A 27,550-nucleotide genomic window follows, 5' to 3' on the forward strand; every position below is an offset into this window, starting at 1 on the left:
GAACTTTTTCAATTACGCAATGCAAAAAAGAGAACCGCATAAGTGTATGCAGATGTACCTACATAGGCTCATATACAGAATAAGGCAGCGATAGAGATAGATAGATCTTCACACACGTACACTGTGACATTTGATTATATTCTAATTGATTTCGTAATTTTCCATCTCACTCTATACGTGTGCAATTGCACTCACCTCTTCTTCTTTTGCTCTCTGGGAGTCGTTGTCGCTTCATCTGCATGCCCCCTTTTACCCTCTGTTTGGATTTTGTCATTCCATCTCTATCTTACCGATACAAAAATGCATCTATTTATCGAGTCGGTTTCTGTTGCACATGCACATGCACATATGCCGCATATATAAATAAAATACCATCATCGATTTTCCTTTCATCGTGTAACATTTGTACTGTCGTGCTGTGGAGTTTTACAAGTATAACTTAATACACTGAAAATCGTCTTCAGTGTCGAGATGAGTTAATCGAAACAGCTGCGTATGCTGGTTTTGTGTTTTTGTGCGGATATTTTGGAAGAATTTCTTCACCGAATTTTTTCCCCTTTTTATATCGGATAGTGAATTGTGTCTGCGTGTCTTTGCGCCTATCTTTATCAAGATCTGCATCATCATCGCCACAGAGATCATCTCCGATTGTACTCGCTCATCCGCGATATTTCCGCTCATATCAAGATACACCGATACATTCAATGAGGATACAAATCGTAAGTTCAAATCTATACAATATTCCATCCAACTTATGTAGGCGTAGGTATTTGATCAGGGAGGATTAAAACTAGGTCGTTGGTCAAATAAGCGAGTGTATAGGAATTCATTAAGAGCGAATGACGAAAAAAATTCTAGCACCAGAATTGAATTCTTAAACCGCTCTATTTTTTTCTCTAATTTAACGTGTTGGTGTTACGCTACCGCCGAAAAAAAAATGAGAGGAAAAGTATACTATAAGAGGAATTATGTAACGGATACTTGAACGACTTTACGAAAATATAAATTAAAACAGCAGAAACACGTGTAACAATACGTTAATATATGTGTAGTATTTGTAGGTACATGAAGAGGTACACATAATGGTACATAGGTATAACTTAAATATGTAGGTACGTATTTATTATCTCAGAAACATCATCAAAGAGTGCATTCGAGCTTGAGCTCGTACTCCCGTTTTGTTTCTTCGATCTTTATAACGTTGTAATTATATATTGGACGGTTTCGCCTTCTTTTTTTTTTTTTTGTTGATTTAGGTAAAGGTATTTTTTTTTCCTATTCCAGTTTATTTTTGGCGTTGTTTTTGCATCGAGCTTTATTTTATTCTTACACTTCTTCGGGGTAAATGAAACGTATAAAAATATCAATCTTTGGCAGATCGTTCATAATATTCATCAAATTAACTTCAACATGCACATGAGTTTGTAGGTCTAGGTATACCTATTAAAAAAAAAAAAAATGGGTACCTAGGTATATGCTATGATTTTGACGAAAAAGTGAGAAAATTTACTAGAGTAAGAGACGAGCCAGAAAAATTTGAGCCCCCTGGTCGTCCAAGAGTTGGAGCCAGTTTCTGAACCTTCTTACCCATTTAATTAAAAATCCGAGCTCAAACCACTCGAGGATTGAACGATCTTGAAAATTACAACTTTTTTATCAACTTTATAGCACTTCATTATTCTTTTACAAAATACTAACACTGGATTCATGTTCAGAGAGTCAAAGTATCTCGATTACCAAACTTTTTACATTCATTTTGATTGAACTGCACAAAATCATTTTTTGCTTGAATTTTTTCTTGCACTCACTAAAACGAATAAAAATACGCACACTAAAAATATGACTTTTGAGAATTTGATCAAAACGACCAGAAACTAGACAGCTAAGCTGCAAAGTGTGCGTAGCTAGCTGCCTTTTCTACAGCTATAACCGTTATTACATCTAGGTAGTGCATAAGTGAATCAACCATGTCACAGTAATGAGAATTTTTGAAACTCTCACTGCTTCAAAATAATAATTGTTTTTCAGTGTTTTCATATTTTCCAAATTACAATAGGTATTTCAGAATAATTTATAAGCTTGTATTGCTTCTAAATTAAGAAATTTCTAGTTGTTTTTCATAGTTTGCATTGTTTTAAAATTTACAAAATTTCAAATCAATTTCCCGAATTCCCCATCGCTACAATTTCATAAAATTTTCAATAAATTTTCAGAATTTAGCATTGCTGCTGAGTTAGGAAATTTGCAATCAATTTTTAGAATTCACATTGCCTCTAAATAGTCAAATTTTGAATAATTTTTCAGAATTCTTATTGTCTTTAAATTAAAAAATTTCAAATTCAATTTACAAGTTCATATTGTCCACAAATTGTAAAACGTTTACTCAATTTTTGGAATTTACATTGCCTCCAATTTTTCAGAATTCTCATCTTCTTCATAAATATTACAATACTTATTTCATATAATTTTCAAGTTCACATTATCTGCAACTTACAGAACTTTTAATCAATTTTTGGAATTCTCAGCGTCTCTAAATACAAATTTTCATATTAGATATTTTTTTTAGAATTCCCATTGTCTTCAAATTTATAAATTTTCAAACCAATTTTCAGAACTTGCTTTTTATTCTAAATTAAGAATTAAATCTTATAAAATATGTTAAGAATTTGAATTGCCTCTAAATTACACAAAAAAAAATATGGGTAATTCTTACAAAAAAATTTAACTAAATACTGGTATTTAGCACAATTAAGTACCAGATCCCATTCGATAATTTTTACTGTAATCGTATAGTAAAATTATCATTTTAATAAATTTTGCTATAGGTACCAATAGTAAAAATCATTTTGTTTTAATAATTTTTACTAAATCATGATAATAAAAATTACATGTTTCAATTGTACAAAAATTAGTTTAATTATTCATTTTGAAGTAATTTTTAAATTAAGTATAAGTAAAAAGTTAAAAATTATTCATGTCAAGGTAATTCTTACTATACTTATGGCTATAGGTAGACAAAAAATTAATGAAATGCATTTTTAGTTAGCAAATGATATCATAATTCATAACTCAATTTCGTAGGTAACTTCAAAGCATTTATCTATCCAATTTTCCTACAAAAAATCTGTCACCTACCTACTTACCTCATGGGGATTTGAACCTGGGTCCCTAAATTTCCTATTCCTACCTACATGCCCTAACCACTCAGCCACGAATTCACTACGAGGGTTAGGGCATTAAAATAATATATTTGTTTGGTAAACGCCCCACCAAACCACTCCCACTTGGAATTTACAGCTAACAGACCGGGGGTGTAACAGGGTACAATGAAACACAGCTGGTGATGGAATAGACTGGGGGTATAGCAGGGTACAATGAGCGGCAGATGTTCTACAAGTCCCCTTTTCCCTTTTTTAGGATTTAATGCATTAAAATAATGAACTAAAATTGCAATTACTCAGCAATTACCCATCCGAATTGAATGAAAATAAATCTATACCCTCCGCCTTAATGATTCTCAAATGGTGTCCAATAGGTACGAAAAATGGTTGGATAGCTTAAGAGAACATTCATTGTAATTGAAATTTCAATTTCTCAAAGCGAAACCAATAGTGTGCTATGCACGCTAAAAAGTGTTTATCGGGGTATTTTGACCCGCTGAACTGCGAATTCAGCGTTATTTCTTGATGAAAGGAATTTTTAATGGTGGGAAAGTGCAAACAAGTTTATGAGAAATCGTGATTTCATTAGGATGGGTCAATTTTCAAATGATTGGTTCAGGGCTAAAAGCTGTCTTGGATTTTGAATTCAATGGATCAGTAAGTTTAGAAATGAAGTCACGACTTTTGGGGGGGGGGTCTGTGTAAGGTACGTTATACAAGGTAGCTATCCAAATATGGCAAAAAACATACTTACTTTTTTCAAAAATAAACCTACTTTGAGGACCCCTGGCTCAGTCCTCTGAACGGCCAAGGGACTGAGAATTTTTCTAGGTGGTTTGTCAGAAAAAATAAACTTTTCCACTGATCATCATTAAAACTAAGGTAATGCTTTTTTAGCATCCCGAAAAAAAAAGTCAATGGACCTTGACCAAATTCAGTGGGGATCTTTACTTTGAATTGAAAGTCATCTAGAAAAAAAATTAGCCCTGGAGGGCGGAGTTGTCCCTAGAAGGCAGATATGGGTCCTCAGAGGAGGGAATTATTTTCGAAAAATCATGATTATTTCGCTCTAGCCCTTACTTATGCAGCTTATAATATATACGAACCAATATTATTTCGTCGATTTCTAAATAGGCACTGTAAGTTTGTATTATGCACCCGTATCATCGACAATGTTCTAAAATTAGGTAGGTACTGAGATAAGTACGAATTCAGGAAAATATTCAGGTTCAGGAAGTTAGATGTTTGAAACACCCAAAAGAGACATTTAAAGTGAAAATAATATTAGTAGAAATATAAAAAAAAATTATGAAGTAAGTTTATTAAATTAAATAATAATAAACATTTAATTACTGATTTTTATAGAAGAAAATTCCTTTTAAAAAATGTTAACGCCTCAACTTGAAATTAAGTTGTGTCAGACATTTAATCCCTCGTTTAAAAAAAAAATCAAAACGTGAAAAAATCCAGATACTTTAGCTCTCTAGTATCAAACCTCCCTATACGTTGGAAAAAATCTAGAAAAACGGAGAAAATAAATCAAAGATGAAAAATATTTTTTGAAAATTTCCTATTTTTACTCATAAGTATGTATGTAGTATGTGACAGAATTTTCCTAAACAACCACATTATCAATAAAAAGCTTTCTTCGATTCCTCAAACAATTTTGTTTTAATTTTTTATGAATTAAAAAAAAAAGATTTTCCTGATTCGTGATTTTTATGAGAAGTAGGTACGAATTTCGCACCCGGAGAAGAGTGTGTAAGTATTTTTTGATAACTTTTATGGTTTTTTATTTTTTTAAATTGTTCAAAAGATTTGTTGATGTTTTGTGAATTTAGTACCTATTGTAAGTAGGTCTAGGTAGTATGATAGTTGTCATCATTTTTTCCGTGAAAACTTACAAATTTTTGTATCAATTAGGCAGTATATGAGATTCTCCGTCAATATTATAAGCCATCACCATTAAAATTCAAGACCACTATGTATAGGGTTCTACTGAGCGGTTAAAAATTTGCAAAATCGTTTGTTTTTGGAGGTATTTTGAAAATCTTTCAATCTCAAATGCATATTTTGCATTAATTAATGCCAAATATCGAAAAGTGTACTCTCTAAATTTGAAGCAATCTACTGAATTGGTCAGTCAGAATGATTTTTTACTGACAAATTCAGTAGATTTTCACTGTTTTGCAGTAAAAAACTACTGATTTTAAGAAGGCAAAATGTCGTGACTGCTAAGCAGTGAAATTTGACTGTTTCAAATTTAGAGAGTAATTTCTGAAACTAGCAAAATATTTTGTGTACTACCGTGAAAACAAATTTTTTTTGAAATGGGCAACAATGACAAAAAAATTGGCACCACTGAGTTCTAAAATATTTCTTCAGTTTCAGAATAATCTTCCCATATTTCAATATATAGGTAGGTAGGTAAGTACCTAATTGAAAATTATTTGAGAAAAAAATTCAAAACACGTGAGGTATTTCCCGAAACTTTGTCAATTTTCAACCGCTCAGTACGAGCCAAGAGAGGTCTTGGATTTTCATGTCAATGGTCCAATATCTTTAGGAACTGGGCCACTTTTTCCCAAACAAGGTTTGTTAGAGAGTAGAACGACAAAATCAAGATTTCTTCGAAAATGCTCCTTTTAATTTTGCGGTCTCATACCTGCCCTTTAGGGGAACCTTCGTAGCTAAAATTTTTTCTGGATGCTTCCAACTCGAAGTTAAGACCTCTACACTGAATTTTGGACAAAATTGTACAAATCAATTGAAGCACAAGCGATTGTTCAGCACTCTTTTCTCAGGAAATTTGACAGGGGGATGGGGGTGGGTACAGAAGCTGTATAATGAACTTCCAATTCCAAACAGTGTACTAATGCTGGGGCTACACTCCTACTTCCTATTCCTAACTAGCCTAAAAATCTTAATCATGATGGTAAAAAAAAATTTTTCAATAAAAATTGGGGAGGGAAGAGAATGATTGAAAAATTTGGGCCAGAATTGGTCATGGTCAAAGTTCAATGGAGATACAATAACTTGAACTCGATCGGTTGTGGGTGGAATGGAACAGAGTGCCGAATATTACCTATGCCTGGTAATACTAATACAACGCGATCCAAACAACAAAAATGCGCGTTGAGTTGCTGACACTAAAAACCTAAGGAGATAGACTACTAGATTTATGCTGATTCTTCGCATTCGCATAATTCCTTAAAAAATATTATATTATGTAAGCTGAATGTGATTGTTCCGCCAAAATCAAAAAGCAGATAACATAATTTAAGGCTTTAGAGGGTTCTGATGTTTAAGTAAGTAATTCAGATTCTGTATTTTTCGACCTTTCAAAAATTATGTAAGGGCTGTAAGCAAAATAACAACATTTAAACTTGTACAAAATTTTAAAGATTGCTATTTTTAGGTAAATTTATATTAAAAATTCAAAAACAAAAAAAACTTTACACCTTTTTAATGTGTTTTTGTCATTTATGCCGACAGAAAATTGAAAAAAAATCCCCTTGGAGGCTAATAGAGCTGAACTGTAGACTCTTAAAATTCTGATATGTCGCGAATTTTTACCATCACGAGGTGACAATCATTAATTTTCTATAATAGGTACCTATGCATATTTGAGCTTTACCTTATTAGTTTGTGGGAGGAATTTTTTTCACTGTTCTGTAAACATTTTATGATGAACACATGTCGAAAATATGTAAGTCATGGTAGGTATTTTTGATTTTTAATGCCAATTTATAGCCAAAAAAAAATAGCAATTCAACATGTTTTTTCACGAAAAAACAAACCTGGCTGAGAATTTTTTCAGTATTTCAACTCGTTGTTATCATACTTTTTTCCAATTATCGAAGTTCAAATTGATTTTTATCTGTTTTCAGAAGTCAGTGATACACATAACACTGATTTTGTCTTTTGTCATCGTATACGAAGATAGCCCTCCGATAGTAGAATATAAATTTTGAAAAAAAGTTTTCATGTTTACAGCAACTGGAATCCGAGCAATCCGCATTCGAAATTTATTCAAACGACGCTATTTTATAAAATTTCAAGGGCTGAAATCTGCGACAAAAAATTTCAGTAAGCCTATTCTTCTGTTTGTGCATTCGTAATTGTTTGATGACCTTTACAAAATATAAATCGATTCTCCATCGTTCAAATTTTGTTTGATTCGACATGGAATTGTCCATATACGAGTACCTAATTTTCATGTCAGCCTTTTGCCTTCAATTTTAAACATGGTACAATGGTAAGTACATACAATTTTTAAGAATGGGCTAAAACTGCAAAGAACCTTTTTCATGCTCCTGTCTATCGTAAGGACCATTTAATTTATGGCTTTTGATCATCAAAAAATAAGCTGAAATCCAAAATTAACACCTTCTCTAAAAATCCAAATAACCTACAGCTCGCACAAATTTTCCATTTTCGGTTTTTTTTTTTTTTGAAAATTGTTTGATTAAATTCAATTTTTTTATTACTTTACCGCATCAGAGGCGAATAACTTTTGGAACAAATTTCGACCTGAAATGATTGTGAATCGCGTCAAGATTTTGGCCTTTTTTTAAGGGATACAAAATTGATTTTCTCAGATGCTTCTCGATCTCAATAAAAAGGCGAACGAGGAGGAAATTTGGAATTTCACCGAAAAATTGATATCGACGAGAACATCCAAAAAATCAGTTTTGGCCCATTTGAAAAGAGTGGCCGTCTGTTCTGCGAAAAAAGTAACAGGGAGTAGTATAAGGTCCACAAAAGCTCAAAACTTCGAAAATTTTTGGAATCACTGCAATAAAAAAAATTCATGCGTGAATTTTATTAGTACCTCTATTGGTTATGAGACCAGTAAAGCAATAAAATTGGTATTTGAAGGCATTGGCTTTTTTTTAAGGTAGTGGAACACATCACATTTTTGAAAATTTTTAAAAAATCTGTCTCATAACCTATTTGTTGAGTAGGTACCACAAATGGTTAACCATTCTGGAAAAGTACATCGAGTGACCCAATTTGAGTCGCTGTAAACAATCATAGGTAGGTACTGATTTCAAAAAATGTAACTTCAGATTTTCATTATTTTCATTTTTAATGCTTTAGGAATCCCTGAAAATGTAGAAAGAGGTAAATGCGTTGTTTATAGATGCAAGTAATTTTTCCAAAAGAACATCCTGTCAAATTTTTAAAAAAAGCTGAATAATCCCTCATTCCTATAAATTGTGAAATTATCAAACAAACAAACAAATCAGTAATCGATCACGAGACTATCTACTTAAATTACACCTAATCAAATATCGTCCTAAATTTAAAACCCTTAAAATTATACTTGAATCAACCACTTTTTCTCTCATTTCAGACACACATCGGAGTAATTCCACTAGCGATATTGACGGTAACCGTATTGCCATGTAATGGCGAGTCTCCTCCTCTTAATTCTTACGGAGTACCACCACGAGAAGGACCTTCACCTTCTTACGGACCTCCTCCTGCTGGACCAAATTCTAGACCACCGTTTGGCGGCGGAGGATCGCCACCAGGTGGAGGTCACGGTTCACCGCCTGCCGGAGGAGGTAAGCCGCCAGGAAAGCCGCCAGCTGGCGGAGGTAATCCGCCGAATCCTGATGACTCCGGAAGCGAAGGAGCCGAAGTGAGTAACTAACCGAGATACGAGTATCATTCAACTATTTGAGAAGGTGTCGTAAATTTAAACATTCGTTTTATAATGAGTCGTGTGATTTTTCTCGATTGATGCAATATTGGGTAATTTAATGGCTGTTAGACTCGTCAATTTTTTTGTAACTTGAGTACTTTTAATTTTCATTATAAAATATCTACCAATAGGCAGGTAATTAACCTTTAAATGTCTTTGATAGCTTTTAAAGCTATTAATCAGTTTTTTAGCATTTTAAACGCAAGTGCTCTGAGTACGATTTTTGATTTTTTTGAAAAAATTCGTGATGAGGTTATACTGGAAATGGGATGGATCCAATCAAAAACGAAATGAAACTGTTGATAGTGTTGATGGACTATGAAAGTTATCTATAGTGTCTTTGAAATCTTTGGACTTTGAGAAATGGCAAAAAAAAAAAAAAAAAGAAAAGAAAGAAAGAAGTACAAATATTTAGATTTTTAACTAAACAACACCATCAGTTATTCGTTCAGGAATGCCGCAATCGTCGTATTTTTTCTTACAACAATATTAGACCTAGATATGTTCGATAAAATTAAACCAGTACAAAATTGATTCGCTGATTGCTAGAAAGTTTTTCTTTTTGCTGATTGGTTGCTTCTAATTTTGAAAGATGCTAGCTTTTTCATCACAAATCCATATTAGAAGTATCTAAGTTTAAAAAAAAAATCGAAGGAGAAAAAATCGTTATCACAATTATTTTTTACTATGTACTAGTAGAATAAAACGCTACTTTATTCATATTCACTCTCAATCGCTAGTCGCTGGAGCGATGAAATATGCGTTTTCTTTCCACGTTTAGATAATGGTGGGTATTTTATTTGAGTAGCAAAATAAAGTTATTTTCGAAGATTTTTAGTTACTTCTCTCGCTTTGCTTTTGCTCGGGAAATAAACCTCAAAATTCGCCAAAAATTACTTTATTTTACCAGTCAAATAAAATACCATCATCCACTTCTATAAATGAGTAATGGCAATAATAATAATATGATAGAATTTGATTTTCTCGTCGCCAAAACACAACACATGAAAAAAAAAACGCAGGTGTTTCGCTTAATGAACGCATTTTCAAACACATTAGGAACAAATCTAAATCAAAATTCGACTGGCTTAATCAAAATCTTCCAAAAAATATTAAGTGAAAGTACAACTGAAACTCAAATAAAATAAAACAAAAATGTGAATGTGATTGCAATAGAGTTTATGTTTGTTCTTAAAATAAAAACAAAAAATTGAAATAGTTCGAAGTTTGATCGGCATAGAATGTTAGAATGATATTTAATTCTTTTCGCGTATTTTCCATACATTTTTCAAAAAGAATGACAATTTCGCTATAATACAATTATACCCACTTCTTTTTTTTTTTTTTTTGAATCTCTAGATTACTTTCATCTTTTTTTGTTATCAACATAATTTTGCCTGGTTGCTTGAAGGGATTACATTCCCCCCCCCATTCTTCAGTAAAGAGTAAAGTAAATAAATTAATGAAAATTCATCAGATAATCAATTTCTTAACGATTAGAAGCTGCAAAGATTTTTAACATTTTGTAGAAATTGTCTTGAATTCATCAACATTTAAACCAAATTGAAAGTTGATAATAATTTTTGTAAAGTCGCTTGCTTAATAATCTCGAAGGAGTGAAAATGTGACTTCGAATAGTTGAAAGAGATTTAAAAAACGAACAATAAATGGGTCAAAATAATTTAAAATAAAATGATAATTAAATAAAAATAAAAAATAAAAATAAAACTGAACCCAGAATCAGCGAGTATTCTACGAAGTCTACGTGACGTCATCGTTATACAGTGTCGCCTTGCGAAAAGAAACAAATTGTTTAGCGAGAAGACGAGAGCCGAGAGGTGAGAGAGGTATACATACCTCGCAGTCGTTTTTTTGGTCGGGATTTTCGCAAAATACTATCTCAAGTTAGCCAAATTTTGGAGGAGTAAAATTGTTCAATTTAGCTAGTTTTTTTTCAACAAGCTGCGTACCTATTTACCTAATTTAAAACTTTTGATAAAATTCCGACTGAATTTTAAAAATATCGACTGGAAAATTTTCAAAAATTTTATAAAAATTGTTTACCTTTTAAGTTTCAAGTACTTTATTTGGGCCAATAGGTAGGTATTACTTTTCCCTTCTCAAAAAATCGTTCTAAAAATGCTCGCTTCTTCTAAATGCGAGTATAATTATGTATCATAGAAACGTTTGTTTGAAGGTTAATACTAATTTTTCAAAAATGCTGCGCCCGAGTGAACTGTTTCTTTTGATATTTTTTGAGGAACAAAAAGGTTTCTGATTTTTTCTATGAATTAGGGATCTGTAAGTATTCATTCAAAATTTTTTTCAGATGGACCTCAGACTGCCAATATGACAATGTTTTGTCGTGAAAAGATTTCAGTCGACATTGTTACCATTCCACCTCCCCCCCCTTTACTAAATCAGTTCGAATCTTCTCGTAGGTATCTACGTTCATAGGTATGGGTTAATCCTAAATGGATGAGCTGTCTTTTTTTTCTTAGGTAGGTACCTACTTAACTTTAAATTTGAGCAAGTTTATTTGCGTTTTCACGGATTGGGTAGGTACGTAGGTAGGTACTTTGCAATATTTTTTATCACATGCCAGAGGTTATTTCTTGAGAATTTTTCACTTGTCTTTGAGCAATGCAGCGATATAAAAAAAATTTTAAGTGATAAAAATGCATATTATTGTCATAAGCAATACATTGTAAGCAATCTTATAGAGCCTTTCCCATGTTCTTGACTATTTTGAGCACCTCTTTACAGAGGTAGTAATCTTTCTTATTTGAATATTTTTTACGATTTTGTTCTCCTCTCTTGACGAAAAAATACCCCGAAACATAAGAATTCTCTCTCATTTCTTCCGCAATTGAGACCCAAAAATTTAGAAATAAAATTCAAAAAATTGAGATGAATAGTTTTTAATTGAAAATTTTCTCAATTTGTGGGTCAGATTGCCCCTTTTAAAGTTGAAATACATCAAGCTACAGAATGAAACTAAAAGTTGATGGAGATTTTATGAAACTTTCTGATTTATATGCGTGTTAAGAAAAACGTTTCTTACCCACAAACAATGTTGGCCACGCACGATATCCATCCTTGTTAAAAGTTAATTATTGCTATGAAGTGAGGGAATTATTTTTTTTTTTTTTTTTTTTTTTAAAGCTGGTTATTCAGAGAAAATTTTAGAAAAATTTCTTTTACTTTATTTTTCTCAATTTTTTCAGCTTTGAGTACTTTGCAGAAGAGGATCGACATTGCTTGAACGATCTAGGGAGATTCTTTATTTAAAGGAGAATAAATTATACAGAAGGACATCCTGTCATTGAAATTCAGACTTTTCAATTTTATTTCTTGAAGGTGCGCTCCTAGCCCTCAAAGAAGAGACATTTTTGAAAAAAAAAAAATCGTAGTTTTTTTGCTCTGTCCTTATCGAACCTGTTTTGGAAAAAATTGACTCAGCTTCAAAAGATAGCACATATTTGTAAGATTCTACATCGACCGAAGTCATTTCTCATCAAAATTTGAAGCCTACTTTATCGAAGGTTTTATCGAGAGGTTGAGAGGTTGAAAATTTCCAAATCGTTTTCTTTCGAGCATTTTACATATTACTTTTGTGTTTTAAAAATATTTCCTTCTAAAATGTTACACGTAAATCATGCCAAAATACTTCTGAGTCTAGATGAGGAGTATTTTGGAAGACGGTGACGCCAACTTTTGGTCATTATTATCGCAATTTCAAAAAACCGAGAAAAATGGCCAAAAATAACGATCAATTTTATTTTTTATTTTTTGAGATTGGAATTATTTATTTGCAGAAAATTGGAGTAGATGCATTCAAAAATATTCTCCGAGTACCAGAAATGTTACTCTAGATCTTGTGGCATAGCCTAATTCGTGTGTAATATTCGAGAAGAAAATATTTCCAAAACACGAATTTACCCAAAAACGCTTAAGCGATTTTCCAAATCTTAACAGCTCAGTAGAACGCTAAAAGTGGTCTTGTATTTCCATGACAATGAACTAGGTCGACTCAGAATCATCAACACCATTTTTTGGAACTGAGCCATTTTTCCAAAATAGTAAAAGCCGAAAAATCAGAATTTTTTCGAAAGTATTCTCTCTTTGAAAACAAATATCTTTCCCCCAGATTACCGTTTAGCGAACCTGCTTTGGAGTAATTTGATTTGTGACAACTATAACACATGTTTTATTCGTTTTTCATGTTTAGAGAATTATAGGGATGATTGAATTTTTTTCAACTCATTCAAACGAAACTGTGAGAGTCCAAAAAGCATGCCTTGGAAAAAATCTAGAACTCGCGAGCATTTTGGAATGAATTTTTCAAACAAACAAACAAACAAAAATCTAGACATCTAATCAGAAAACAGAACAATTAAACCTCAGCTTGTGCCACACTGTCGTTCAATTTCTATAGACCATAACATTCTACGTAGTTTCTAGCTAACCTTATGCTCAAGGGCATAGCAAATCCCATTGCATTTTCTCCCATTTTTCCGCACAACTACCTACTTCATCACAATTTCTATTTACAGCCGGAGCCATTCAGCTTCATGTACGAAGTAAAAGACGCAGCCACCGGTAACGACTACAGTCACAAGCAAGAAAGCGACGGCAAAACAGTCAAAGGCGAGTACAAAGTCTTACTGCCCGACGGACGTAACCAAGTGGTCACATACACCGCCGACGACATGGGTTTCAACGCGATGGTCAAATACGACGGTGAAGCCCAACCAGGTCCAGCAGGACCTGCACCCCAAGGACCTCCAGCACCAGGAGCTCCACCACCACCTGGAGCAAAACCATCGGGTGGTTTTGGTGGTGGTGGCGGTGGCGGCGGCGGAGGTGGCGGATACCCATCAGGAGGACCTGGAGGATTTCCACCACCTAGCAGTGGTGGTGGTGGTGGTGGAGGTGGGTACCCTAGAGGAGGTCCGGCTGGAGGATCTGCTATGCCACCTGGTAATTCTTATCTTCCTCCGAGTTCTGGCGGATACAGATAGTTTTTATTGTGATAGGTACCTACATAATAAGTGAACGATAAATGGATGTGTGAAAAGATGGTACAATGAATTCGATAGGGAGGAAATTTGGGATGAATGTGGGATTGTTTTGGCGTGTTTTATTTATTTATTTATTTATTTTTTACCATCTCATCAATCGTGTGATTATGATAACTATATAGTGATGCAGTGCTACCAATTTAATTTTTTATGTATTTATCAAGTTCAATAAAGCATTTAACAATTCATTTTTTCTTTCATAGCAGCAGACCTTATTTTTACTGAAAAAATCCAACATTCTGAATTTGATCAAGAGAATTGATGTGGCTGGGAAAAAATCATGATGAAAATGTCTTTCTAAAAAAGCGTAATAAAAAATATACAAGTTTGATTTCCAACTTGGGATTTCAGCAAAAATCCCTTGAACATGAAAAAGTAAAATATAAAGAAAGCATTCAAGAGTTCCAAAATTGTAAGTAAGTAATTTTTTTTTTTTTTGAAACGTTTCCCAACTAACGTTTTATATTTTACTGAACTCCGTAACGCATAAACTCGGGATGACGATGTTGACCACATTGAAAATTGAAGGGAAAAACGTTTTTCTCTCAAAAAAGAATCGAAATTAACTCAGTACAATTCATATTCCCAGAAAGTTTTTTCACATTTGGAACAAAGTTTCAATGTTTTTTATCCATCATCGCCGTCTTCTCTCTCCTCCCTCAACGATATTTTCAAACGGGTTAAGTGGAATGTGAAATTTACAAAATAACATTTTGAAGAACAAATTTTCAACCCACTTTGAATTTAGACCTCAACCTTTTTAAGAGAAGAGATCAACAGCTTCAAAATTTTAAAAAATTAAAAACTTCTGATTTGCTTTTTTATTTTTGTTTTGTTTAATTTTTGAATCAAAAACGAAATTAAACTGTTGATAGACTATGAAAGTTTTAGTGTCTGAAATCTTTGAACTTTGAGAAATAGCCAAAAAAAAAAAAAAAAGTACGACCTATCTACATTTTAAACTAAACAGCACCATCAGTTATTCGTTCAGGAATGCCGCAATGGTCGTATTTTTTCCTACAACAATACTGGACATATGCTCAACGAAATTAAACCAGTGCAAAATTGATTCGCATGATTGCAAGAAAGTTTTTCTTTTTGCTGATTGGTTACTTCTAATTTTTAAAAATGTTATATTTTTCATCACAAATCCATATTACAAGAGTATCTACCTAAATTTAAAAAAAAAAAAAATCAATGGAGAAAAAAATCGGTATCAGAATTATTTTTTCCTACTTATGTACTAGTAGAATAAAACGCTACTTTATTCACTCTCGCTAGTCGCTGGAATGATGAAATGTACATTTTCTTCCCACTTATAGATAGGTAATGGTATTTTTTAGTTGACTAGTAAAATGAAATGATTTTCGACGATTTTTAGTTAGGTACTTTACTTCTCTGGCTTTGCTCTTACTCGAGAAATAAACCTCAAAATCCGCCAAAAATCACTTTATTTTACTTACTAGTCAAATAAAATACGTACCATTATCCATTTTTATAAAATGATTATAATGGCAATAATATGATAGAATTTGATTTTCTCGTCGCTAAGACACAACACATGGAAAAAAACGATGGTGTTTCGCTTGATGAACGCATTTTCAAACATTAATAAACACATTAGGAACAAATCTACATCAATACTCGTACATAATAAAATAAAACAAAAATGTGATTGCAAAAGAGTTTCTGTTTGTTCTTCAAATAAGAACAAAAAATTGAAATAGGCCAAAGTTTGAACAGCATAAAATGTTAGAATGATATTTAAATTCTTTTTGCGTGTTTTCCATATAAGTAGGTATATTTTTTAAAAAAGAATAACAATTTCGCTATACATAGCTAATTATACCCACTTGATTTTTGATTTTTTATTTTTGAATTTCTCGACTACTTTCCACTTCATTTGTTATCAACATAAGTACCTGCACAAAATACACACTCTAAGTGCTGAATACCTATAATTTTTTTCAAAATAGCATAGCAAACATTTTTGCCTGGTTACTTGAAGGGATTACATTTTTCCCCCATTCTCGAGTAATGTAATGTAAATATTGATGAAAATTCATCAGATAGGTAATATATTTCTCAAGGGTTAGAAGCTGCAAAGTTTTTTTAACATTTTGTAGAAATGCTCTTGAATTTATCAAACTAAACTGAAACCTATTACCTAATAACAATTTTTGGAAGGTCGCTTGCTTAATAATCTCGAAGGCGTAAAAATGTGGCTTGAAATCGTCGAACGAGATTGAAAATAAATAATAAATGGGTCAAAATAATTTTAAATAAAATAATTAAATAAAAATAAAAAATAAAACTGATCCCAGAAACCAGAATCAGTGAGTATTCTACGAAGTCTACGGCCTACGCGATGGGTCAAAATAATTTGAAATAAAATAATAAAATAAAAAAATAGAAAATAAAACTGAGCCCAGAACCAGTGAGTATTCTACGTAGTCTACGTGACGTCATCGTTATACAGTGTCGCCTTGTGAAAGGAACAAATTGTTTAGCGAAAGCAGAGCCCATGAGAATACGAGGCTTTTGCAACAGAGAAGTTGTTGGTGGGTGGGAGGTATGCCCCGCAGTCGTTTTTTTGGTCAGAATTTTTGCAAAATACCACCCCCCAAGTTGGCCAAATTTCGGAGGCGTAAAATTGTTGAATTTTGCTGATTTTTTTTCCAACAAACTGCGCACCTAATTCAAAACTTTTTATAAAATTCTGACTGAATTGTAAAAATATCGACTGGAAAATTTTCACCTTTGTTTGGGCAAATAGGTACTACTTTTCCTTTTCAAAAAATTTCTCCGAAAATGCTCGCTTTTTCAAAGTATTATAAATGTAGGTCTAGGTACCTACGTGGAGAAATATCATAAAAACGTCTGTTATAAGGTTAATACCTACTCAAAATTGTTCAAAATTTTGCTCTCAAGTCACAAGTGAATGTTTCTTCTGATATTTTTTGAGGAACAAGAAAGTTTTTGATTTCTCTTCTTCTATGAATTATTGTATTCATTCAAAATTTTTTCAGATGGGCTTCAGACTGCCAATATGACAATGTTTTGTCGTAAAAAAATTTCAGTCAGCATTTTCAAAATTTCCTGTTGGCATTGTTACCATTCAAACTAAATCAGGTTTCTGAAAAGGCAAAAATCGATGAGCTGTCTTTTTTTTTCTTAGGTGGTATGTTCGACTTGACTATAAATTTGAACAAGTTTATTTGCGTTTTTACTGTCTCAAGTCTGGGTACTTGACAATATTTTTTACCATACGCCAAAGGTTATTTCTTGAGGGTTTTTTACTTGTCTTTGAGCAATGCAGAGACAAAGAAATTTTCACCTGGTATGATAAGAATGTATTGTCATAAGAAATACATTGTAAGTAATCTTATAGAGCCTTTCCCATGTTCTTGCCTATTTCCAGCACCTCTTTAAAGGTAGTAGAATCGTTCAGGGTAGTTTTTACTTATTGTGAATTTTTTTGCGATTTTTTTTCCTCTTTTGACGAAAAAATACCCCGATACTTAAGAATCCTCTCTCATTTCTTCCACCGTTAAGACCCAAAAATTTAGAAATAAAATTCAAAAAATTGAGATAAATAGTTTTCAATTGAAAATTTTCTCAATTTGTAGGTCAGAAATCAGAATGCCCCTTTCAAAGTTGAAATACATCAAGCTACAGAATGAAACTAAAAGTTGATAGAGATTTTATGAAACTTTCTGATTTATATGCGTGTTAAGAAGAACGTTTCTTACCCACAAACAATGTTGGCAGTGCGTACAAAGTACCTACCTTAAAAATAATAATAGGTAGGTAATAAAAAATAAAATTACAACATGGAACTTTTACGTGCCGAAAAAAAATAATATTGTTTGGATGTTGGGGAGTTGTTTTTTTGTTTTTAAAGCAGGTTATGTATTCAGAGAAAATATTGGAAAAATGTATTTTACTTTATTTTTTCTATTTTTTCAGCTTTGAGCGTTCTGCAGAAAAGGATCAACATTGCTTGAAAGATCGAGGGAGATTCTTTATTTATAGGAGAATAAATTATTCAGAAGGCTATCTTGTCATTGAAATTGAGAGTTAATTTTATTTTTTCAGAACCCTTTTTTCAATTTCCAAAATTTTGGTACCTAAGTACAATTGAAGCCTTTCAAGGCCACTTTTTTGAAAAGGATTTCATCCAGGGAACAAAATCAACCTTGGAGGTGCGCTCCTGAGAGGGAGATGTGAACGCTCAAAGAAGAGTCATTTTTGAAAAAAATCGTAGTTTTTTCTTTCTATCCTTATCGAACCTGTTTTGGAAAAAATGACCCAGCTTCAAAAGATAGAACATTAGGATTCTGCATTGACCAAAGTCATTCCTATCAAAATTGAAGCCCGCTTTCTCAAAGGTTTTATCGAGCGGTTGAAAATTTCCGAATTACTCGCCTTCCTTCAAGCATTTAGGTACTTACATATAAATTCGTGTTTTAAAAATATTTTCTTTTAAAATATTAAACGTAAATCATGCCAAAACATCAAAAAGTAGGCTATCATTTCTGAAACTAGATGTTGGTCGTTATTATCAATTTCAAAAAAACGAGAAAAATAGCCAAAACTGACGATCAATTTTATTTTTATTTTTTGAAATTGAAATTATTCAATGCCCAAAAATTGGCATAGCTGCATTTCAAAATATTTTCCGAAGTATCAGAAATGTTACCCTAGATGTTGTGGCATAATTCACGTGTAATATTCAAGAAGAAAATATTTTCAAAACGCGAATTTACCCAAAAACAAGCGATTTTCCAAATTTCAACAGCTCACGTTAGTAGAACCCTAAAAAAGCGGTCTTGTATTTCCATGACAATGAACTTGGTCGACTCAGAATCATCAACGCCATTTTTTGGAATTGAGCCATTTTTCCAAAATTGGTTAATTGAGGGCTAAAAGTGAAAAAAATCAACATTTTTTCGAAAATATCCTCTCTTTGAGAACTTAAATATCTTTCCTCCAGATTACCGCTTAGCGAACCTGCTTTGGAGTAAATTTGATTTGTGACAACTGTTACACATGTTTTATTTTTTTTCATATTTTTAGAGAATTAATAGGGATGATTGAATTTTTTTTCAACTTATTCAAACAAAACTGCGAGGTTCCAAGGAGACAAAAAGCCCAAATCGATTGTCGCTATTTTCTCTCGCATATTGCAACAATTTTCCAGAACTTCGTTTCAGTTCAATAATTTCCATCTTTTTTTCAAGATAGAATTCAAAACATCAAACGCTTTTAACGAGAGAGCGAGCGATCGCCGTTGCCAATACCGTAGAGTCTAAACGCACTAGACATATTGATGTTTGCTACCACCACGTACGAGATTTAATTACGAAAAATCTCATTTATCTTCAAAAAAATCTAAAACTCGCAAGCATTTTGGAATGAATTTTTCAAACAAACAAACAAAAATCTAGATATCTAATAAAAAAAACGGAGCAATTAAACCTCAGTTTGTGCCACTGTTGTTCAATTTCTATAGACTATAAAAGCATCTGCGTAGTTTCTAGCTAACCTTATGCTCAAGGGCATAGCAAATCCCATTGCATTTTCTCCCATTTTTCCGCACAACTACCTACTTCATCACAATTTCTATTTACAGCCGGAGCCATTCAGCTTCATGTACGAAGTAAAAGACGCAGCCACCGGTAACGACTACAGTCACAAGCAAGAAAGCGACGGCAAAACAGTCAAAGGCGAGTACAAAGTCTTACTGCCCGACGGACGTAACCAAGTGGTCACATACACCGCCGACGACATGGGTTTCAACGCGATGGTCAAATACGACGGTGAAGCCCAACCAGGTCCAGCAGGACCTGCACCCCAAGGACCTCCAGCACCAGGAGCTCCACCACCACCTGGAGCAAAACCATCGGGTGGTTTTGGTGGTGGTGGCGGTGGCGGCGGCGGAGGTGGCGGATACCCATCAGGAGGACCTGGAGGATTTCCACCACCTAGCAGTGGTGGTGGTGGTGGTGGAGGTGGGTACCCTAGAGGAGGTCCGGCTGGAGGATCTGCTATGCCACCTGGTAATTCTTATCTTCCTCCGAGTTCTGGCGGATACAGATAGTTTTTATTGTGATAGGTACCTACATAATAAGTGAACGATAAATGGATGTGTGAAAAGATGGTACAATGAATTCGATAGGGAGGAAATTTGGGATGAATGTGGGATTGTTTTGGCGTGTTTTATTTATTTATTTATTTATTTTTTACCATCTCATCAATCGTGTGATTATGATAACTATATAGTGATGCAGTGCTACCAATTTAATTTTTTATGTATTTATCAAGTTCAATAAAGCATTTAACAATTAATTTTTTATTTCATAGCAGCAGCCCTTATTTTTACTGAAAAAAATCCAACATTCTGAATTTGATCAAGAGAATTGATGTGTCTGGGAAAAAATCATGATGAAAATGTCTTTCTAAAAAAGCGTAATAAAAAATATACAAGTTTGATTTCCAACTTGGGATTTCAGCAAAAATCCCTTGAACATGAAAAAATTGGAACTCTTGAATTCTTTCTTTACATTTGATTTAGAGTTCCAAAATTGTAAGTAAGTAATTTTTTTTTTTTTTTGAAACGTTTCCGATTTAACGTTTTATATTTTACTGAACTCTGTAAAGTATAAAATCGGGATGACGATGTTGACCACATTGAAAATTGAAGGGGAAAACGCTTTTCTCTCAAAAAAGAATCGAAATTAACTCAGTACAATTTACCTATATTCCCTGAAAGTTTTTTTCACATTTGGAACAAAGTTTCAATGTTTTTTATCCATCATCGCCGTCTTCTCTCTCCTCCCTCAACGATATTTTCAAACGGGTTAAGTGGAATGTTAAATTTACAAAATAACATTTTGAAGAACAAATTTTCAACCCACTTTAAATTTAGACTTCAACTTTTGTAAGAGAAGAGATCAACAGCTTCAAAATTTTAAAAAATTAAAAACTTCTGATTTGCTTTTTTATTTTTGTTCCGCTTCATTTTTCAAATTATATTTGGAACAAAGATGAAATGAATGCAATTTTTGAATTTTGTTTTATGGGGGATGGTAAATAGCATTAAAAGGCTGAATCCAAAAAAAGAGAGGGTATTCGACAAACGACGCGTCACGTGTCATTTTTAATGCTTTGGTATTTTGACCATACTCCAGGGTGGTTGGTTGGTTCAGATGAGTTGAATCAAAAAAATAAACCAATATAACTAATCAGAGAAATTATGTAAAATTATATATATGTATGTAGGTAAGTTTTTTTTTGTAAAACATCGATAAAAATGTTGAAAATGAAGATAAAAATTAACAAACACTGTGTAGATCGCGTTTTGAAAATTAGTTTAATAAAATGATGAGAAAAGGTTCCCATTGTTCCCACTGAAGTTTTTAAAATTTTTTTTCTCAACATTAAAAAAGTTGAACTTAACTGTTGAAGTTCAGTTTCGTACTTTTCAAATTCCATTTCCTAATTTAGAATTTCTCATTGTTTTCTCTCCTGAAAAAGGGACCTATAGGGGGTCCGTTTCTGATTTGGAGGGGATTGCGTTTTCTGAAAACAGCATTATAGTCTGAAACCCCAGAAACCAAAATTTCAGCTGCACAGGATTAATGTTTCGACTTTTGGTGAATTTGTGAAAACTCAAAATTGATCATTTCCGGCGATTGTTTTTTCTTTTTTTTAAAACTAAATTAAGTAAAAGTAAAAATCTTTGAAATTACGTAGTCTTGAAGTTTTAAAACTTTATCAACTTCACTGCCATTACTACCTTGCCAGTTCTTCGATAGCCTCTCGCCAACATTGAGTGCGTTTTTAGATATCGCGTCGCTTCTTTCTCGATTAATTAAAAATTGTTTCCGCTGTTAGACGATTTACGTAAGGATGAAAACGAAAATCCGCATTGTGTAAGTTGGTCTTGACCAGAAATGGTAAGATTCGGTTCGAGGAAGATGACATTTTTTTCAGGACTAATTTAAATTATTTTTAGTGGATCAATACAATTTTGTTTTAAAAAACATAAATCGTCGAAATTGGTCAATATTTAATTTTCAAACATTTTCCAATAGTGGACAAATCAACTTGAGCAATTGGAATTTTGGCTACGAAGGTTTCAGACCATGTTCTCAGAAAATTGAGGTCCGTTCAAATCGAAGGCGAGCACATCGAGAGATTCTCTTGTTGGAATTTTTCAAATTTGAACCGAAAAGTTGTCAAAATATAGCTCTTGTATTGATTCAATGCTTCAACGTCCAGAAGTGTACCCATACTTCAACAGATGAAAAATAAGGTTGTCAAAATAACTTCTCATTTTTGGCGAATTTTTCAAAAGTGGTAAAATGGTGTAACTTCTTTAATTTACAGATAATAAGAAAATGTTTGCATGATTAAAATGAATCCAATAACTCATAATCTCAAATGGACGAACAAGAATGTTGGGTATTATGACAAGTTGTCTATCTTTAAAATTGAAGGCACTATGAACACAATTTGAAAATTTGAAATTCTCAAATGGACGAACAAAAAATGTTAGGAATTATGACAAATTCCCCATCTTTGAAATTGAAGGCACGATAAACACAATTTGAAAATTTTAAATCCTCAAAATTTGAATAAGCATTCCAAATTTCGAAATTTTGAATCAAGCTTGCCCCTTCAATTTTTAAGATGGGCAATTTGTAATAATAACATTTTTTGTTCGTCCACTCCAGTACTATGGTTTATGGGTATTATCATTTGAATGATTCAAACTGCATTTTCTTATTTTTGACGATTTTTTCAAACTTGGTAAATTTCGAGCTTTGCGGAGTACGTGGCTCCATTTAATACACGAGATGGGCAATGATAACTTTTTTTGCTCGTCTTCTCGAGAACCTACTATCTTTGAGTTTATAGCTTCTACAGTACAATTGGGAATTTTAAAATTTTCAAAAATTGCTACTCCGGCGCTCAAGTTTTTCCCACGGTGTCGTCGTGGGAAAATTCGGACCCACGCGCTTGCACAATGGACTTCTTTTATTTTCTCATTCAACTAAATTTTTCACATTACATGTTTCGATGAACATTCAAATTTTTATAGAAAAGAATAAACTTGGATCATCTTTGAAAAATATCATAAAATAAAAAATTTAATTGAAAGGGAAAATAAAACGTACTCCTTGGTCTAGCGTGTGAGTGAAAATTCTCCCACGACGACATCGTGGGAAAAATCTGAGCGTCGCGGTAACGGTTTTTGAACATTTTAAAATTCAAAATTTTACTTTGGGAGTCAAACTCAAAACTGGCAGAAAACAATAGAGAAATTACCGTGGGCACTTCATGAGGTTCCTCAAGGTAAATTTTCTTTGTCAAGTTTGATAATTCAAAGTTCGAGGGGCATTGATCTGATACGTAAAACCCCTTCCGGGTCAACGGATCATTAAAATCCAGCACGTTTTAGTACCTACTTTTGTTCACTATACATTTCCAATTTCTCCTTCAACTTGCCAATAATGCTTATCTACAGGCTAACTTCGTTAACTCCTCGTTACCTTCAATGTGGCTAAAATTTGGTACACTGAAAGATCATGCCATCAACACCACAAAACCAAATTCTTTCCGGAGGCACCAGATCGTCTCGAAAATAGTCGTTATCAATTCGAAAGTTCGACTTTAATATCCCAACCAAATTTCAGTTTTTTTAATTGTGGGAAAACGTTGTAAGTACATAAATTTTATAAACGAACTATTTCAGCCATTTTCGAAAATTCGCCAAACTTCGAAAAATCAACGTCGGCAGCTGAAAATTAAGTTCCGAGGTGTGGGTGATCTGAACTTTCATTGATTCAAATTTCAACCAAATTGGAGGATACGAGTTGACGAGGTTCCTTTCTTGGTCAAAGACCATCCACCCCACAACCCCAGCACATAACATGGAACAAAATGCTGAGTTATAGGAAAAACATTCGCTCCAGTTGAAATTTTTTCATAATTTTCTACAATTGAAAAAATAATAAATAAGTAGGTAATAAAAAATAAATTGTGGTCCTGCTCCCCTAACTAAAAATAGCAATGAAGATGAATTTACATATCCATGTACCTACTTATTCAATTGCAATAATCGTTAGTAAGATCTCATTCATTCCATCTTTGCCAGCAAAATTATTATCACAATGAAAATACCGCATTTCTCCACAAAAAAGAGAAACAATTTTTTCCTTCAACATGCTATATACGAACGACTCTTTCGCTATTTGGATTGCCTACTTCTGAAGCAGCAAGGAACAAGTAATGTTGAATATCAGGATTCGAGGCAAATAATCAACAGGGGCGTCGTTTGGTCTCATTTCTAGGGACGAGACTATAGGTATAGAGGTTTTTAGAGAAGGGGAAGAGGTTCGACTGAAAAGTTGCTGACCACTACAGGGAAAAAATTCCAATTTTGCGGATTGATACTCTTATCATATTTACATGATTTATAAAAATTTTCATTTTCTGTTTTGGATTTTGTGGGGGTCCGAATATGAATTTTTCTATTTCAAAACAAAAGAAACAAATTGACCAGAGCGAAGCAAGAGCCAAAGTTTTTGAAAATTCAGTGATTTTTTTTAGGGAATTTATTTTGAAAAAAAAAGGATAGGCTCGAGCAAAGCAAGGGTGAAAACTTTTGAAAATTTGTATTTTGAAAGAGCTAGAAATAATGTGTTTTTTTTAATGCAAGGAGATTATTGTTTGGTTTTCAAAGTTGTGAAATTTTTGGACGATTTTTTTAGGACTATAGGATGTTAATTTTGAAAAAGAAAAGAAAACCGGCTCAAGTGAGGGCAACAGATCTTAAAAATTTGTATGTAAGTTACATATTTTGAGAGGCATGAAAACGATACTTTTTATACGAGACGTTTTTTTTTCACTTCTAATATTTTAAAAAGTTGATTGATATTTTTTATTTTTAACAGGTAACAGGTAATTTTGGAAAATTAAAAAAAAAAAAAAAAACTCCCGCAAAGCAGGGGCAAAATATTTCGAAAATTTGTGTTTTGAGAAGTGAAAAACAGGGTTTTCTTTCATCGCGGGTCTTTTTTTTGCTGGGTCCGAGGCAAATTGTCCCCTTTCCTTCTCCTCTCTAGGGCCCTAGAATCGATTCCAAAAGTGCATCAGGTTCATCCAACAGATTGGATAGGAGGAAAATAATGTGAAAATACCAACGAAATTGCTAAATATCTCATTGATAGAATTTTTTGCTAGCAAAATTATTATCACAAGAAAATGTCCGCGTTTCTCCACAAAAAATAGAAACAATTTTTTCCTTCAATAGCTCTAGAGATTACTCTTGCGTTTTTCAAGTTGCCTACTTCTGGTTGCTAACTAAAGTATCATTACAAGAAAAAACTCCACATTTCTCCACAAAAAAGAGAATCAATTTTTTCCTTCAATAGCTACACAGACTACTGTCACGTTGTTTGGGTTGCCCACTTCTAGAGCAGCAAGAAACAAACCGATGATTGAATATCACGATTCGAAACGAATCATTTCCAAAAATGTACCAGTTTTATTCAACAAATTGGATAGGAGGAAATGTGAAAATACCAACGAAATTGCTGAATATCTCATTCATATACATGTAGCATTTTTTGCTAGCAAAATTATCATCACAAGAAAATGTCCGCATTTCTCCACAAAAAAGAGGATCCATTTTTTCCTTCAATATCTATACAATCTACTACTGCGTTGTTTGGATTGCCTATTTCTGGAGCAGCGAGGAACAAGTACATAGGTAATGTTGAATATTTCATGATCTGAAGCGAATCAATTCCAAAAGTGCACCAGTCTTATTCAACAGATTGGATAAGAGTAAATGTGAAAATATTAAAGAAATTGTTAAAGGTCTCCGGTTCACCGTCGGAATCGAATTTGGCATTGACTCAATTGACTAGTAAACTGCAAATTGAGGTGGTCATTATTTTGACTTTTTTTTTGCTCATATAAAGCCCCAAAATGGTTCGATTTTATGAGTTCATAATATAATTCCATGTTTTTCATGTTCCCCTAGATGCAAGAAAAATTTAATGGGAGTCCTTCAAAGTTGAAAATGAATGGTGATGAAGTCTCCAATTTGTACGTTGTGCTTTTCTAACGAAGAAAAATGTAAGTCCTTCTACACAGAGTCCCATACCTTGAAAAAAAAAATGAAATCAAACAGAAGTCAGTGAAATTTTACAGAAAATGTAGGTAGCAGAAACTTTCTAATTTATTACGTCATATTTTTGTAATGACCTTTTTAAGAAAAAAACCTCCTCTGGTTTCCCAATTAATGTTAATCTCTCAGCAATATGGTAATAAAATGGAAAATAATAAAAGTTCCAAAAATTTTTAATGTGTCAGAATCCATTTTCAATTTTAAAAAACCAGGTACATGATCCCAGACAATGTTCGTTTGCCTTCCAGTGTAGGCCCTCCAAAGATCAAAAAAAAAAAACAACAACAACAACAACAAAAGTGGGTAAACATTTTTTTTAAATTGCAGATGATTCCATTTGTGTTTATTTGAGATTTAAATTAATGAAATTTGAAACGTTCATTTTGAAAAAGAATTCCCAAGCGGAGGGGGAGGGGGGGTTACTGGAAAATAAAAATAATTGAAGAGATTCCAGCACAAAAACTGAACATTCATTAACAAAAAAAAATTCTGTCAAGTATTGAACATGTTTTTTTTTTGGATATTTTTCAACCCAAGAAGGGGGTTAGGGTTAGGGCCAAGCCCAAGATCATTCAGAAAGTCATGGGAAAATTTTTCTTGAAAATTAGATTATTTAGAGCAATTTCTACACAAAAATTAGAACATCCATTTATTTTTTTTATTTATTTATTTTTTTCAATTTTGTGGTTATAAGAGGAGAATAGTGATCAACAATATTTAGGACACTAGAATAAAAATTAGGATCCATGAATTAGAAATTTTTCAAGCATTTTCGGAGATTTTAGTTTTAGTTCCTTTTTTTATTCTTTCGACATGAAGGGGGAGAGTGTTGCCCAGAAAGTCTGGGTCAACATTGCTTAAGGGATATTTGACAGGCACGAATGAACGATGATAAATCAACTTTTACTTTTGAAGATTCCCTCTTCTTTCTCGATTCCCAATAAGTCATGAAAAATAAAAGTGTTTTCATCAAAACCTGAGACATGAAAAATAGGGTGTTCTTGATCAACGCTCTAAAAACGTTCGAAATGATTGAGTAACGATTTTCGGCATTTATTAAAAATTTTGATCAAAATTTTGGGGCTTTGTACCTCCATGGTGGGTCAAATCTCATCACGAAAATTCATTAAAAAAACAAAAAAAAAAACAAATCTCCTCCCACTACTTTCAAGGAGAAATGAGAAGACCAATGATATCGATTTTCTCTCTTTCCCAATACATGAGGAATCTACAAAAAAATATATACCTATATTTTTAAATGTGAGCAAACTTAGAAGAGGACCCAAGCCCAAAAGTCAAAACTGCACTGATTTATCACGGAATGACCCTCGTGCCAATCTCTCTCTCAGACACCTACGAGAAGCAAGAAAAAAAATTCCAAACACCT

At 32.9% G+C, this 27,550-nt stretch overlaps 2 protein-coding genes across 2 annotated transcripts; both read left to right on the plus strand.

Moving 5' to 3' along the window:
• Window positions 1-351: 351 nt before the first annotated feature.
• Window positions 352-14,146, plus strand: LOC135831370 (pro-resilin-like). Its single transcript, XM_065343795.1, has 3 exons — window positions 352-719; window positions 8,521-8,811; window positions 13,431-14,146. Exons 1-3 carry the CDS (start codon window positions 705-707, stop codon window positions 13,896-13,898), a joined length of 774 nt encoding a protein of 257 aa, XP_065199867.1. The 5' UTR covers window positions 352-704; the 3' UTR covers window positions 13,899-14,146.
• A 5,453-nt stretch (window positions 14,147-19,599) lies between these two features.
• Window positions 19,600-20,309, plus strand: LOC135842549 (pro-resilin-like). The gene has a single exon (XM_065360059.1). The coding sequence runs from the start codon at window positions 19,612-19,614 to the stop codon at window positions 20,059-20,061; it is 450 nt and encodes a 149-aa protein (XP_065216131.1). The 5' UTR covers window positions 19,600-19,611; the 3' UTR covers window positions 20,062-20,309.
• Window positions 20,310-27,550: the final 7,241 nt, after the last annotated feature.

Source organism: Planococcus citri, chromosome 1, assembly GCF_950023065.1.
Source record: "Planococcus citri chromosome 1, ihPlaCitr1.1, whole genome shotgun sequence".
NCBI classification, from domain to species: domain Eukaryota; kingdom Metazoa; phylum Arthropoda; class Insecta; order Hemiptera; family Pseudococcidae; genus Planococcus; species Planococcus citri.